This window comes from Euprymna scolopes, chromosome 19 (genome assembly GCF_053919585.1).
Source record: "Euprymna scolopes isolate OS-2025 chromosome 19, ASM5391958v1, whole genome shotgun sequence".
In the NCBI taxonomy this organism is placed as follows: domain Eukaryota; kingdom Metazoa; phylum Mollusca; class Cephalopoda; order Sepiida; family Sepiolidae; genus Euprymna; species Euprymna scolopes.
Genome location: NC_136500.1, coordinates 12779610 through 12794551, shown reverse-complemented (window position 1 = coordinate 12794551; position 14942 = coordinate 12779610). Strand labels below are relative to the sequence as shown.

The 14942-nt window shown below is 36.8% G+C and overlaps 1 protein-coding gene across 3 annotated transcripts in view; it reads right to left on the bottom strand.

Moving 5' to 3' along the window:
* The window catches only part of LOC145303418 (guanylate cyclase 32E-like), a 305413-nt gene extending 290851 nt beyond the window's left edge, over positions 1-14562 (bottom strand). The window contains exon 1 of one of the 3 annotated variants that reach the window (XM_080144747.1): positions 13483-14562. In XM_080144747.1, the coding sequence (XP_080000873.1) occupies positions 13483-14178 (696 nt within the window). In that variant the 5' untranslated portion in view covers positions 14179-14562. The remainder of the gene's footprint in view (positions 1-13482) is intronic. The other 2 variants (XM_080144746.1, XM_080144745.1) reach the window with 2 other exon arrangements.
* Between the last annotated feature and the right edge of the window lie 380 nt (positions 14563-14942).

Below are 14942 nucleotides of genomic sequence, written 5' to 3'. Positions count from 1 at the left end.
ATCTGTTCATGGCGTTGTATAAATGTTTTGTGTTATTATTGAAGTGAAATACCATAGGTATTCGTGTGGATGTTTTGTTGTTTTTGTATGTTAGTAGGTTGTGTCTGCTAATGTGTGATGCTCTGCTGATGGCTTCTTTTAATATTTTGAATGGATATATGTTTGTGTGCTTTGAATGGATATATGTGTGCGTGCGTGCGTGTGTGTGTGCGTGAGTGCGCGCGTGTGTGTGTGTGTGTGCTAGAACATTTTCATCTTAAATTCTACGCAATCATGCAGAATATAGGAACTATGGATAAAAATAAATCAGCGTAATAATTAAATGAAACCAATAATCTAATAAGAAACATAAAAAATTAATAAGTAATTAATGAACTTTGTTTTCAAAGGAATAAGAAAATTAACCTTCATGTAGCCGCTCGCATATCCAAGACTTTGTAGTTTAAGAAGTTCGTTTTAATAATTTTGAAATAGAAAGAAGTAAAGACTTTAATATCAATGCTAGGGCGAGAAAAAAAAAATTATATGTATATAAAAGATCTGTAATCATGCATTTATTAAGCAAAATAATAACTCAGAATTTTTTCAAGTTTTGCTTCAAGGTAGCATAGGTGAGAAACCATATGTTACTAGTTTCGCGTTTCAATAAATGAATTAACTAAAATGAGTGTCATGCATATGAGTGTCATGCATAGAATATCACCTTATGTTCAATTAACCGTATATGATCAATAGTTTACAATAAGTGTTTCATTTCAGCATCCAAATGCGGTCAAACATTTTGACAAAACCAAACATAACAGTGACAAAATTTTGTTTCAAACTTAACCGTGACAAAAATCTATTTATAACTTAACCGTGACAAAATTTTGTTTCAAACTTAACCGTGACAAAATTCTATTTCAAACTTAATCGTGATAAAATTTTATTCAAACTTAACCGTGACAAAATTTTGTTTCAAACTTAAACGTGACAAAGTTTTATTCAACACTTAAGCATACAAAATTTTTATCTAAAATTTAAGAGTGACAAAATTCTATTTCAATCTTAACCGTAACAAAGTTTTATTTCAAACTTAAGCATTACAAATCAAATAAAGTGTTATTACAGACATTGGTGTGATATATTTAATCTAAGTGTGATAAACAAAAGAAAAAAGACAGTAACGTGTCAAACCAAAAAAAACGTACATAAGCGCTTTGAAATTTAGCAAAATTTTAATTCAAATTTAAGCGTGACAGAACAAAAAACATCGTCACAGATTACCGATAGACGGCACCTCGTATAGAGATTGATAGTCGCATTTAAAAATATGCATCAATTCATTTTACGCATTTAAAGCTAAAATACTTTTCAAACTGAAATGTGGTAGACTGACAAATGAGTCGACAGACCGACAAACAGAAATATAAAGAGCATCTAAAAAAAAGAAATGTTAATCGAACAAATTACAGCCAACATGCCTCTTTCCCTTGAAACAAATTACAACCGAAATTTCACTCTTCTGAGGAAAAAACATTGCAGATAATGTGCGCAATTGTTTCAAATGTAATTTTTAAATGCTATCCTTAATACGTGCTCTTTTTTTTCGCTTATGATTTCATCATGACAGTAATTGAGCAAATCGAACACGATTGAGTATTGACTCATATTTTCATATTTCAGCTGTCGGTTTCTAGTTCGTCTAAAAGACAAATGAAGCGAGATAAAAGATGTTAATTGAGAAACATTCAAAATTAAAATCCATTTCACTTTTTCATTTTTTTTTGTAAGCGCCTTGTTATTTTGTTCGAAGAGATTAATCGAACACATTTCTTTCTAATATTATTGTTCCGTTAGTATTTTGGGAGACAGGAATAGCCATCCACCGAGTATTCGTCGAGCTCCCGCGGGCGCTTGTGGAAAAGGCATGCTCCCAGTTCCGGTCCCGTATCGAGGCGGTGATTGAGGCTGAAGACCGCTACATTGAATAGATGTTACTCTACTTCATAATTAAGTTATCTGGATTTTTTCAATAAGTTTTAAAATAAACCTGTAGTGTTATTTTCGTTAGGGCGATAACTTTATCGGTTCACCCTATATATATATATATATATATATATATATATATATATATATATATATATATATATATATATATATATAGTAGAATCCCATGAAACGGTGGCCCTAAGATACGGTTTTGTCAGGTTACTATGTGGAATACGATGTTTTGCCGGGCCCTAATTATGGTATTTACCCTGTTTTATAGTGTTATTTATAATGTTATTCGATTATATAAATGTGTATTATATACTGTACTGTATTTTGTTACTAATTTTTAATATGTATAAAATTTTGCTTAGGCTCCGCCAGATGGCGATTTCACCATACGATTCAAATCCACGAACGGATTCATACCGTGTACCGGGGTTCAACCGTATATAAGATTTGTTGTTGGCGTTTTTTAGCGATATTAACAACTTCGATACGCTGTTATTTTTTCTGCTACCATAGCGTTTTTTTTAGAGAACTATAAGTTCTTTTTGTTATTCACACACACACACACACACACACACACACACAAATATATATATATATGTATATATATATATATATATACTAGCAAAAGTACCTGTCGTTGACTGGGTTCAAAAACAGCCTACAGAAAATGGACTCTGATTTATGAAAGTAGGATAGGTTATGAAAAGGAAGAGTTGTAAAGAGATAGCTACGAATTTGGGGGTATCAAAACCAAAGCAAAATATGATGAAAGTAAAAATAAAATAGATAAACCCCATAATTTATTATACCATACCTATCATACATTCATAAATCAGAGTCTATTTACTGTAGGCTGTTTTTGAACCCAGTCATATGTGTGTCTTGAACCCAGTCATATGTGTGTGTGAGTAGCCCCTTATTTTTTATGGGATGTATTTATTCATTTTTGTTATTAAATGTTATTACGTGCATACAATTTAATAATAATAATAATAATAATAATAATAATAACAGTTAATAATATATAAATACGTATATATATACATATATATATTTATATATATGTATTTATATATTATTAACTGTTATTATTAATATTAACTATTATTATTATTATTATTATTAAATTGTATGCACGTAATAGAATTTAATAACAAAAATGAATAAATACATCCCATAAAAAATAAGGGGCTACTCACACAAACACACACACACACACACACACACACAGAACAAGCTAGGTAACATACAAATATCCGTGCATGAGGTCGCCAAGCCAATAAAGAACCTAGATTTCAGTAAAGCAACTGGCCCTGATGGCATCCCAATTATAGTGTTAAAAAAGCTTCAACCAGAACTTGCTCCAATACTTACGAAACTATTTAAGCGCTGCCTTAAGGAGAAGTGCTTTCCGACTCCCTGGAAGACCTTTCAGTTTTCCCTGTATTTAAGAATTCAGGTGATAAGTCATTTCCCTCTCAGTACAGACCTATAAGTCTCCTGTGTGTTATGAGCAAGTTGCTGGAATCCATATTAAATAGAGAAATAGTCAACCACCTCAGCAGGAATAACCTTCTTAGTGACACACAATATGGTTTCCGCTCTGCAAGATCTACCACAGATGTGCTGATGGTTATATCCCACAGGATTAGTTAATCTCTTGACAAAGGCTTCTTTTCTAGGGCAATTGCTCTTGACATATCAAAGGCCTTCGACAAGGTATGGCATAAGGGTCTACTTCACAAGATTTCCAGCTACGGTATAACTGGAAATGTTTTCTCAATCATTAAACCATTTCTCTCCGATAGGCTCATAAGAGTAGTGCTAGATGGACAAAAATCGGAGGCCTGCAATATAAATGCTGGAGTCCCTCAGGGGTAAATCCTGGGCCCAACTCTCTTCCTGATCTACATCAATGACCTCCCTAAACACATACTTAAATCATTCGTTGACATCTATGCTGATTACACGACCATCTACGGCAACACATAAAAGGCTGTAAATGACAAAGTTCTCTCTGATTCTCTCTCCTCTGATCTCGAGCGCGTGGTTCAGTGGGGGAAGATGTGGCTGGTTACCTTTAATGCATCCAAAACCTAACTCCTATCCTTACATCATCAACGCTCTGATCCCCAGCTGGCATCAATTGTGATGGATGGCTCTCGTCTGGGTGAGGCCCCGTGTTTTGACAAGCTTCTGGGTTTGACCTTTACTCCTGATCTGAAATGGAACACGTACATCAAGTCTGTTGTCAAGGTCGCTGGAAAGATGGTGGGATCCTTCTACCGCTCCAGAAGATATCTCACTACTGATGCAATTCTCTATCTATATCAAAGCCAAGTACGTCCAAGGATGGAATACTGTTGCCATATCTGGGCAGGAGCTGCTAAAAACAGCCAATCCTGCCTTGACAGAATACAAAATAGACTTCGTGGATTAGTGGGGGGTGCCCTTTTCTCTACCCTGCAACCTCTCCCACAGAAGAGACGTTGCGAGCCTATCCTTGTTTTATCGTTATTTCCATGGCAGGTGCTCGTCTGAACTCCAATCTCTGCCCCCCCCCTCGCCAATCTTTCACGATAAACACCCGTCTAGCTGAATCCACTGTGAAAAATTTCCCCCACTCTATATCTGTGCCTAAATCAAAACGTGGATTCCATGAACAAAGCTTCTTTCTTAGAACTGCACGCCTGTGGAACTCTGTTCCGTCTGCCTGCTTCTCTCCGGACTACAACTTGGATGTCTTCAAGTCCAATGTTAACAAATTCCTAATGAACCGCCCCCTTAATTAAACACTTCATCAAATCTCCACACTAACGTAATGTACTTGCAATAACCCTTATCCCTGAGTGGCTTCCGGGCCTTGATAAGTGGTGATCACTGTGTAAAACACACACACACACACACACACACACACATATATATATATATATATATATATATATATATATATATATATATATATATATATATATATCGGTAGAAGATTCACTGACACATAGACAGATAAATAAGAAAACTACTTTACGTTGTTTTTTTTTTTTTTCTAATCAGATTTGATGTCTACGTCGGAAATAAACCGCCTTGTCAATAGCTTATGAACTTTTCTTGTTCCTTTCGCCAATGAATGCAGTGAGCGTCTACGTTTATAATGTGATTCTCTTCCTCGTTTCCGATTTTCATAAGGATTTACAAGAAGGAGAAACCACCGACAATTTTTTTAATGTTGATGGATGCTTTTATTTCTTTCTTCTAGAAATTCAATAATTCAATTATTCTTGAGCATGGGAACGCAGAGGATATCAAAATCGAAGAACAAAATTTATACAAAGTAAACGGTCAATAATTCAGTTCTAAATTCGAAAAACGGTTACAAAGAAAACTTTTTTATGAAGTTATTTTTTTTTTTTTTACAAAGTGATCACCACTTATCAAGGCCCGGAAGCCACTCAGGGATAAGTTATGTTTAATCTATTGTGTAGTACACGCTTTCCCTTATCACCAAGTACACACAATACTTCAATAAGAATAATGTAAAGATTTAGATAATAAACATATTTTCATTATTTTAATATGCAATGCAGCCAGTGTGTTTCACGTCATAATTGTGGTAACTGCACGAACGACTTTCGTCATAAGAGCGTATTTGTCACGCACTTGACGAAATATCTGCATAATAATACAAACTCGTAGGACCCGTGGAAATTCCACGGAATGAGAATCATATTTGAACATCAAATATTCTTTAAGAGAGCTTATATTTGGCGGGAGGGGGTATCAGAGAAATTAGGTTTTGGGTTAGAAAAAACAATAATACATAGCAAATATGAGTTTACTAACATTTCTCTCTGAAAATAGTGTCCATTGTATTTTAAATATAAAACTAACCCAAATGAGATAAATTAAGTACTAATAAATAATCAGAAAATAATATTGTGCTATATAGCTCAATACAAATAATATAATTAGATTGTAAGAAACAATTTTTAGTTTACTCTTTCAGCTCTGCACTTCTTGTTTTTTTGTTTGTCCTGTTTTTTCAAAATCTTTATCTGTGCCTAAATCAAAACGTGGATTCCATGAACAAAGCTTCTTTCTGAGAACTGCACGCCTGTCTGCCTGCTTCCCACCTTACTACAACTTGGATGAGTTCAAGTCCAACGTTAACAAATTCCTAATGAACCTTCATCAAAATTCCTAATGAACACTTCATTAAAAATTCCTAATGAACACTTCATCAAAAATTCCTAATGAACACTTCATCAAATCTCCACACTAATGTAATGTACTTGCAATAACCCTTATCTCTGAGTGGCTTCCTGGCCCTGATAAGTGGTGACCACCGTGTAAAAAAAAAAATATTTTTTACACAACGTTTTTCTGACTTCTTTTTCGGTGAAAACCGTTGTGTGTCGAAATTACTACGAGTTTCTTTCTCACACCATTACAACAATGATCATATATTATTATGATATTTTTTTTTTTTTACATTTTCACCCCAAACAAGGCAAATTGCCACTTTGGTGTAAGGGGCTACTATCAGGGGCAACAACTACTGTGGTACTATGTAGGGATTTGGGCAGCAAGATGTCGGTTCACGTTACACTTGAACTTCTGCACGTCAGTACTGTTGGGGAAGCAGGGATCTGGAATGGAATTCCATAGTCTAGCGGTTGTGGGGAAGAAACTATTGGAATAAAAAAGATCTTTTACATCTAGGGATCTCTACAGTGTGGGGTGGGATTTAGCAGCCTGTCGGGTTTGTCGAGAGTGGTCACGTCGTGGGGGCACAAGTGATTGCAGTTCGTCAGAGCATTCACCACTAAAATACTTGTAGAAAAGGCAGAGGGATGCAACATTTCGTCGATGGGACAGAGGCTAAAGCTTAGATGCCAGTTCAGGGCCTATGTGAAAACGAGGCTAAATCAAAGGCAGGTCACTCTTATATTCTAGTTCATTGTTGGCATATTGGCATTTTTAAGGCCAAACTTGGCATATTGGCATTTTTAAGGCCAAACAACATTTGTATGCCGAACTCGGAAATCTTTCTATCGATCTCGAGAATTTGAACGCGATTTCGAACGGAATCATTTATAGAGTCCACAAAAGTAGAATGCTCTAGTTCCGTCAGTCATGACCGAGTAAAAGTCTTAATTAATCTTCAGATATTACTTAGAACTGAATTTTACTTTCCTTGAAGCCAAAACGTTGTATGAATAACAATCAAGATGAAAGCAAGAGTCCAAATAATCCAAATAATACATTTTTTTTACATAGGCATCACCACTCATCAAGGCCCAAAGGCCACTCGAGGATAAGGGTTAAGAGTTTACAGTAGTCAATCGGACAATGTAGTAATAGTTAGTAATGGATATTCGGTAAATTCGTTAACTTAAGTTGAACGGCTCATCAAGAACTTTTTACGTTGGGCTTGAAGACAACCATATTGTAGTCAGCTGGAAAGCAGGAAAAGGGAAGACAGTTCCACAGGCATGCAGTTCTAAGAAAGAAACTTTGTTCATGGAATCTACGTTTAGGTTTAGGCACAGTTAAAGAATAGGGGAATCATTGATAGTGTTTGGAGCTAGACGAGTGTTTCTTGTGAAAGTTGGGCGAGGGAGAACCATAAATTGGAGCTCAGTCGAGCACTTGCTATGAAAATAACGATAAAGCAGAGACAAACTCGCAACATCTCTTCTGTGAGAAAGAGGTTGCAGGGAAGGGAAAAGGAAATCCCTACGAGGCTACAAAGTCTATTTTGAACAAGGCAAACTGTCCAGATGTGGCAACAGTACTCCATCCTTGGACGTACCTGGCTCTTGTATAGATAGAGAATATATACAGATTGCATTAGCAATAAGATTTCTACTGGATCGATAGAAGGATCCCACCATTCTTCCAGCGGCCTTGGCAACGGATTTGATTGTGTGTGTTCCATTGCAGATCAGGAGTAAAGGTCAAGCCCAGAAGCTTGTCAAAACATGAGATCTCCCCAAGACGAAAGCCATTCATTTCAATTGATGCCAGATGGGGATCAGAGCGTTGATGAGGTAAAGATAAAAGCTTGGTTTTAGATGCATTAAAAGTAACCAGCCACCTCTTTCCCCATTGTACCACTTGCTCAAGATCAAAGGAGAGATGAAACGTTCTTGTTTTGTTCGTGCCAAATTTATTGAATTTTATAGAATAAAACTTGTAACGTTGTCGCTGTCTCCGTCATTAAATGACCACGCCAGGACACGTATGCATATTGACGACTGACGTGCCGAACTAATATCGCGCCATCATTTAAACGCGGCGTGAGCGTGACGTCGCGGAATAGAATGGATATATATATATGCATTAAAATGGAAAGAAAAGGAAGAGGAAAATAAAAAAAACTCATTGCGTTTTCGAAGTTATGCTTGACAAGCACACGAATCCACTTCCACCCTTTCGAAAGTGAACTGGCCAACCTGTGAGTTCCAGAGAGAATTAGTACAACAAAGGCTGCTATCTAATCAGGAAAGGAAAAGAAAGAGAGAACATATTGTGTCGTGTTGTAAATACGTGTCGGCGAGTTAGGTGTGAAACCGAGCGAACTGCATAACTTTTTCTTTCACTAGGTTTGAGTTAAAATCTTATTTTATTTGCGAGTCTCTACATAAAACGTTTAATCCATTTTAAAAGCAATAACAACGTTACAAACTTAATACATCTGCTATCTATCTTTAAATTTCTAGTTATAAAATTGAATTGATAATCTTTTTAATGTCCACTGGGTCAGTTTATTTCAGAAGTAATAACGACAATATTCTTAGTATTTCGAAACTAATGCGTCCTTCGAAAAAATAGGCAAGTTTATGTTATATAGGGGTTTCTTTGAAAGAGAGTCTTAGAGACTTAGAGTCTTATTAAGAGAGAGTCTTATAAAGAGTGAATCTTAGAGAGAGAGAGAGAGAGAGAGAGAGAGAGAGAGAGAGAGAGGGATGTTGTAAGAGATTCATATTTATAAAATGTTCGTACTTAGGTTAATAGATGGAAGCTCTTTGCGTGAGGAGATAGTGTTCAGACAGTTTAATGTAGATATGAGATGTAGAGTTACCATTGTCGATATGAGATGTCGAGACGTGTATGTAAGATGTGTATGTTAAGACATTTTATAACACAGATATACAAGACATATAATAACAATATTCACTTTACCTTTTGGTAGAATCACAACACAAAGACGACGTTTATAAAAACACATGATGGGTTTATTTCTTCCCACGGCCGGCCGTGGTTTTCATCATCAAGAATTCAAAGCTTCACATATTAAGTTTCAAAGTGACTGTCTCGCTTCTAGACGTTCGAATTCCAAACTGCAGACTATCGTCTGTCGTTCTCAAACTCCCTCTCCGTCTCTCCCCCTGCTTCTGTCTGCTTAACTCTAAAGTTTTTCTATCTATATCTAGAACTTCCCATTTTTCCATGACGTCATACACATGTTAAAACATGTGTCTTCTTTCGCGTGTTCTGGACATGCGTGTCCAAAACTTTTTCCTTTGTTTACAAAAGGAATTTTAACCTATACTCAGTAACCTATATTTCCAATATGTTAAGAACATGTTTATTAAATTCTCTTGTAGCTGCATTCTTTCAATTGAATGTTCATAACAAAATTGACAGTGCACATTCTTTTCTTGAAATTATTTTATCTCTAAGCTGTTTTACAATCCATTTTCTAATTCTCACACGTAATCTATTTCTAAACCTAAATTACGAGGTTTGAATTTCGTCTATTGCTATTTCATTTTCATTTTAACTTAATCTTTCTATTTTTATACTTACATGAAAAGGGAACAGCCCTTATCATGTAACATTTATGCTGATGAATATCAAGGTGGAATGTAGTAATATTTTGACGTATGTGAGAAAATCATAATCACGTTGACATGTGTTCTCGTTCAATCAACAGAGTTAAGCAACGTTGAACCTGGTAAGTATTAGATGGGTGATTATTTGAGACTACCAAGGCACTGTATATAGGCGGAAAATCTGGTCAGTCCGTCTGCTTACCAATGTGTGTCGTGGTGGCGTGCGCACACATTAACAACCATATGAAAAGATTATAGAGGTTACTGATGTCAACTGCGATCGCAAAATGATAATTAAGTTAGAAACGAAACCGTTCATATCATTGGTTAGATTCAGTTAAGAAGCAGACAATGACATAATAAGTTAAAGATTAAAATTAGAATAAACGTGTCAACATATGACGTCATGCGCATGGAAGTTCCAAGTGATACATAGCGAAAAAGATAGCAAAACCTTTCTTTTGGGCTAGTAAACTGATCAGATTCAAGCGTCTGTTCTGAAGCCTTATCTCCGCGATACTTCCCTGTAAGTGAGCGATGAAAGAGATGTATGCTGTAAAAAAATAAAGCAAGAAAATAACGCGGTGTCATATAACAATACTGTTAATGTTTTTTTTTTCCTAATGCAGAACCAATGTAAAGCGAAAAGGAATGGGAAAATTATCAGAAAAAGAAAAAGATAGCGAACGACTGCTACTATAATACCTACTATTGCCAATCATCACTCATACCGTTTTACTCCATCTCAGGATCCATCATCGGGCAATGTCCGTGTCATACCTGAGTGTCAGGCCTGCATTGGGGCATTTCTCGCTTTGGGGACAGTCTGTGAGGAAATGTCGGATAGTCTGCACGTCGGCCCTAGAACCCCATCTTCCAACGTAGACCCCTACTACCAGGTCTCCTTCTCCAACATCAGGGGTCTACGTTCCAACTTTCCAGAAGTTGAAACCCAATTACAGAAGACGAAACCGGAATATTCTTTCTGGAACTCTGTTCCGTCTGCCTGCTTCCCACCTGACTACAACTTGGATGTCTTCAAGTCCAACGTTAACAAATTCCTAATGAACTGCTCCCTTAAGTAAACACTTCATCAAATCTCCACACTAACGTACCGTACTTGCAATAACCCTTATCCCTGAGTGGCTTCCGGGCCTTGATAAGTGGTGATCAATGTGTAAAAAAAAGGGACATCGTCCCACTTGTGCAGATTGTCTCGTGTTTCAGCAACTTTCGCTCGGGTATAGTTAAGTGTTACCCACTCTTTCCGGGAGAATTCAGAGTCTGCTGGGAGATATTTTTTCGGTGCCGGAAGAGGCTCATTGTCGCTGTCTTTGACTAACTCATTCCACCAAAGCACGCGAAAGAACGTTGGTGCTGTTCGTCACAGGTCTGTGACGGTAGTAAAGCTCTTGCGAGATGGTAGTCGTTGCGGCACCTTTTGATATCCATATAAAAGATGGTGATTCTTGTTGCTTTGCTTGTCACGCTCTGCCTTCGCTATCGCTGTGAATCTGTTGCGGGGTGATTTCAGGCATTCTGTAGACAGATGGAAAGGTTTGCCGATTTCAAGTTGCCGGTAATCGTCCTGCTTGCCTTGTTAAGCTCGACGTCGACATTTGCAACGTGAGCGAAACAAACTCATACGCAGTTTTCTGTGGTCGAGTAGCAAAGTGCCTCGACTCCCCAAGAACTGTTGGGACATGTAGCATGCCTTCCATGGCGTTCCTGTTAATCTTTCGAGAGACCGATTATTGTATTACGCTCATTTCAGAAAAAAGGAGGTACTAAAAGGACAGACCCTCGGACCCAGAGATATCCCAACTATCATCATTACAACAGAGATACTTCGTATCTAAGGGAATAAATGGGGAAGAAAGATTGTCTCTATTGATAAAAACAACATGCTCGCCACTGGAACTTTGTTATCTTGTATACTTTTTTCACCTGACATGGTATTCAACACAACAATACGTTTACCACTCGATATTTATTACATAGTAGACTTTTCTGGAACAACATGATTTCTAAATACTGATCTCCGGAACAATATACTCGCTACTAGAACGCGGTTACGTCGCATACTCTCCTTCAAATATACTGTTTTCAATACTTATATAACGTAGCCATTACTCTTTAACCGTTTCCTTACATTTCAGCTAATCGAAGCCACACGTTGTCTGGTACCGTCGCAGGAACAAACAAATCAGGAAGGGCATAAAAATACGACTCAGCATTTTTAGGTGGATACAAAAAATATTTATTCCAGCAATTTCCGACAACACACTTAATGTGTTTCAAAATATCACTTACGCGTCAAGCATGTCTGTCAAGGCGCTCTTTCATGCACGTACCTCTGTTGTCCACTCGCTTCAACAGGCGTCAAATACCTTTTCTCTCTCTGCTTTTCTGACCACGAGGTCTGTTTTTTTAAATTTTATTTTATCTCCTTCTTCTCCCTGTGACGTCATTGCGTGCAAACTTGCAAATTGGCATACATGCTTTTAAATGTGGTTGCTGCTGCTTTTCCCTGTTACAATTAGAGCGTACCGCTTTGTTACACTGATTTTTCTCGCTCAATAATCTTAAACTTTCGAATATTACAACGTTTCTGGCAACACGTATTAAGCTCGTATTGTATAGATTGCAAACCACGTCTGACACACGTGGTCAATATGCATAAATATTCTTATTCCCATGTGCACTTGTTTTTTTCTTGCATCTAAGTTCTAAAAGATAGGCAAAGATGAGCCATTTTATGGCAGCGATAAGGTAAACCACCACTCGATCCCGATTTTGGATCATCGCGTCCCCACAGAACCCTTTAAGCTCCAATACTCCACCTGTATCAGTCGACGAGGCAAAGACCGCTAATCTCTTATTGGTGAAAGAATTGCTTATCTAACGTTACAAACCACTTATTTGTGCCGTAAATTTGCAATGAGAAGTGAGTAGCAAAGATTTATTTTCCTCTTTATCGACAAATAGCCAATCCATAAAATACGAACTTTTAATCGTCCCCGTAAGGATTAAATATAGCAATTCACATTTTAGTTTAGAAAAAAAAAACGAGGGAGGCTGAAATGTAACGAGGTTATCAAGATGGGATCGGAAAAGGTAGAATAGTGAATAGGAATGGAAATATATATGGTGATTAATGACGTGTAAGTCGAATGTGTGGGTAGGTGTTGCGTTTTGAATATAATTGCGATTGCTTTGATTATTTCAAGTTTGGGAGTTGAAGTTGAAAGTGTATTGTATTACTTTTATTTTAAAGTTCGCTGATTGAGGAATGTATCAAAAACAAGTCTATCTACCAAGAAAAGATTGGGTAAAACATAAAAGACTTGATGGTCGAAGTGAACGGATATTCCGCCTTTTATGTCTCCATCTGCTGTTGGGGAGTTTGCTATAACTATAAAGCAGAGTGGGCTAAGAGATTGTCGATATTCTATCTGTAATAAATTGTAAGCTATATATATATAAAATAAGTTTTTTATTTCGATTTTTTGATTTCTATTGCGGCCGTTTTGCATTTGGGAACCAATGACGAACGCAGCAAAAACAACGTTATAAAAATAGAGATAGAAAAGAAAGCAACAATTGCTAATAAATTATTTTAAGCAAAAACGAAATAAAAAAAATAAAGATGGAAACTTACGTAAGAAATCATTGGTATATTCCAAGAGGCTGTAATGGCGGCTTCGTATGTACAAGTATCCTCTGGTCCTATGAAAGCAGCCACCCCACGAGTGTACATATCCGTCATGGCTTTGATTGCCACCAGGGTGCTGCTCTGGGTATCAACGTAAAAATAATCCAACTTAATCCCATGATCTGCGAAATCCTTATTTTGATTTATATCTTCGATGGCAGTAAGAAAGGCTCCCGCTGATTTTTTGCCCTCGCCCCCTTGAAGCATAGCCGGCAGGAATCCGAGCTTGAATGTCAATGGAGAGGACCGATCTGTTGACATGCGGGACGATGAATTGCAAGCGGATGTCAACGAGAGACTGCGAAGGGTTGCTGAAGCAGGTCCGACGGTCAGCGATGCCATTGTCATGACAATTGCCACAAATGTGATGAGGTTGGCAGGCGCATGCGTGCCGAGCGATGACTGGGGTTGGAATGTTTTGAAGACATGAAAAGACGTGGGCGGAGAAGTCGTAATCGAATGGAGAGGTATGGAATAGGGGGTTATGTTTGGTGAAGTTTTTGATCTATCGTGTATACGCGTGTTTTCCCCACCGCCTCCGTCGTCGCCGCCTCCTCCGATCGCGCTGATTCGATGATAAACTGAAAAATGGATCGTCGACATCGTCGACATCGTCCTCTTTGCGTTTGTATCGCTTGTCATCGCAAGAAAACCATCGTTTTATCATCGATTTTCATATTCGATTTCAGTAAATGTCATCGATTTTAGTCTGATTATCGATTGAATGGTCTTTGAATTTTCTTGAAATTATTGATTTTAAATGCGCGGTTCGATAACAAATTCAGTGTCACATTGTTTTTTCTTTTACCTTAATCATATATTGATCGGACTAGAATCAACTTTGCTTCATATACAGTTTCTACTGTTTATGAAAATCACAAACGATCAGAGAACAGTTTTAAAATGAAAGTGTTCTTTTGTACAACGTCTTCTTCCATAAAGTAATGGGAAAATTTGTAAATTCTACCATCAATAAAATACGTAACGAAGAAAGCACTTGCATGGAACATGCGTTTGTGGCCTAACTTAGCGTTAGTCCCACGCACTAGTGCACACATCCAGCCACACACCCACACACACACACTCACACACACCCATACATTATATATATATATATATATATATATATATATATATATATATATATATATATATATGGAGAAATATGTTTATTCAATGAAATTTCACCTTTTATTTATACTCGTCCTTTAATTTATGAAGCTCGATGTAACTACAGAGCATACACAAATAAATGACAAAAGTTTATATTCCGAATTTCAAGATGTTGACCATCTTACCGTTTATTTCTTTAAGTACGCTGATATACAAACTTATATATATATATATATACATATATATATATATAGTGAATTAAATTTATTATAAAAATACAAGGAATATGCAAA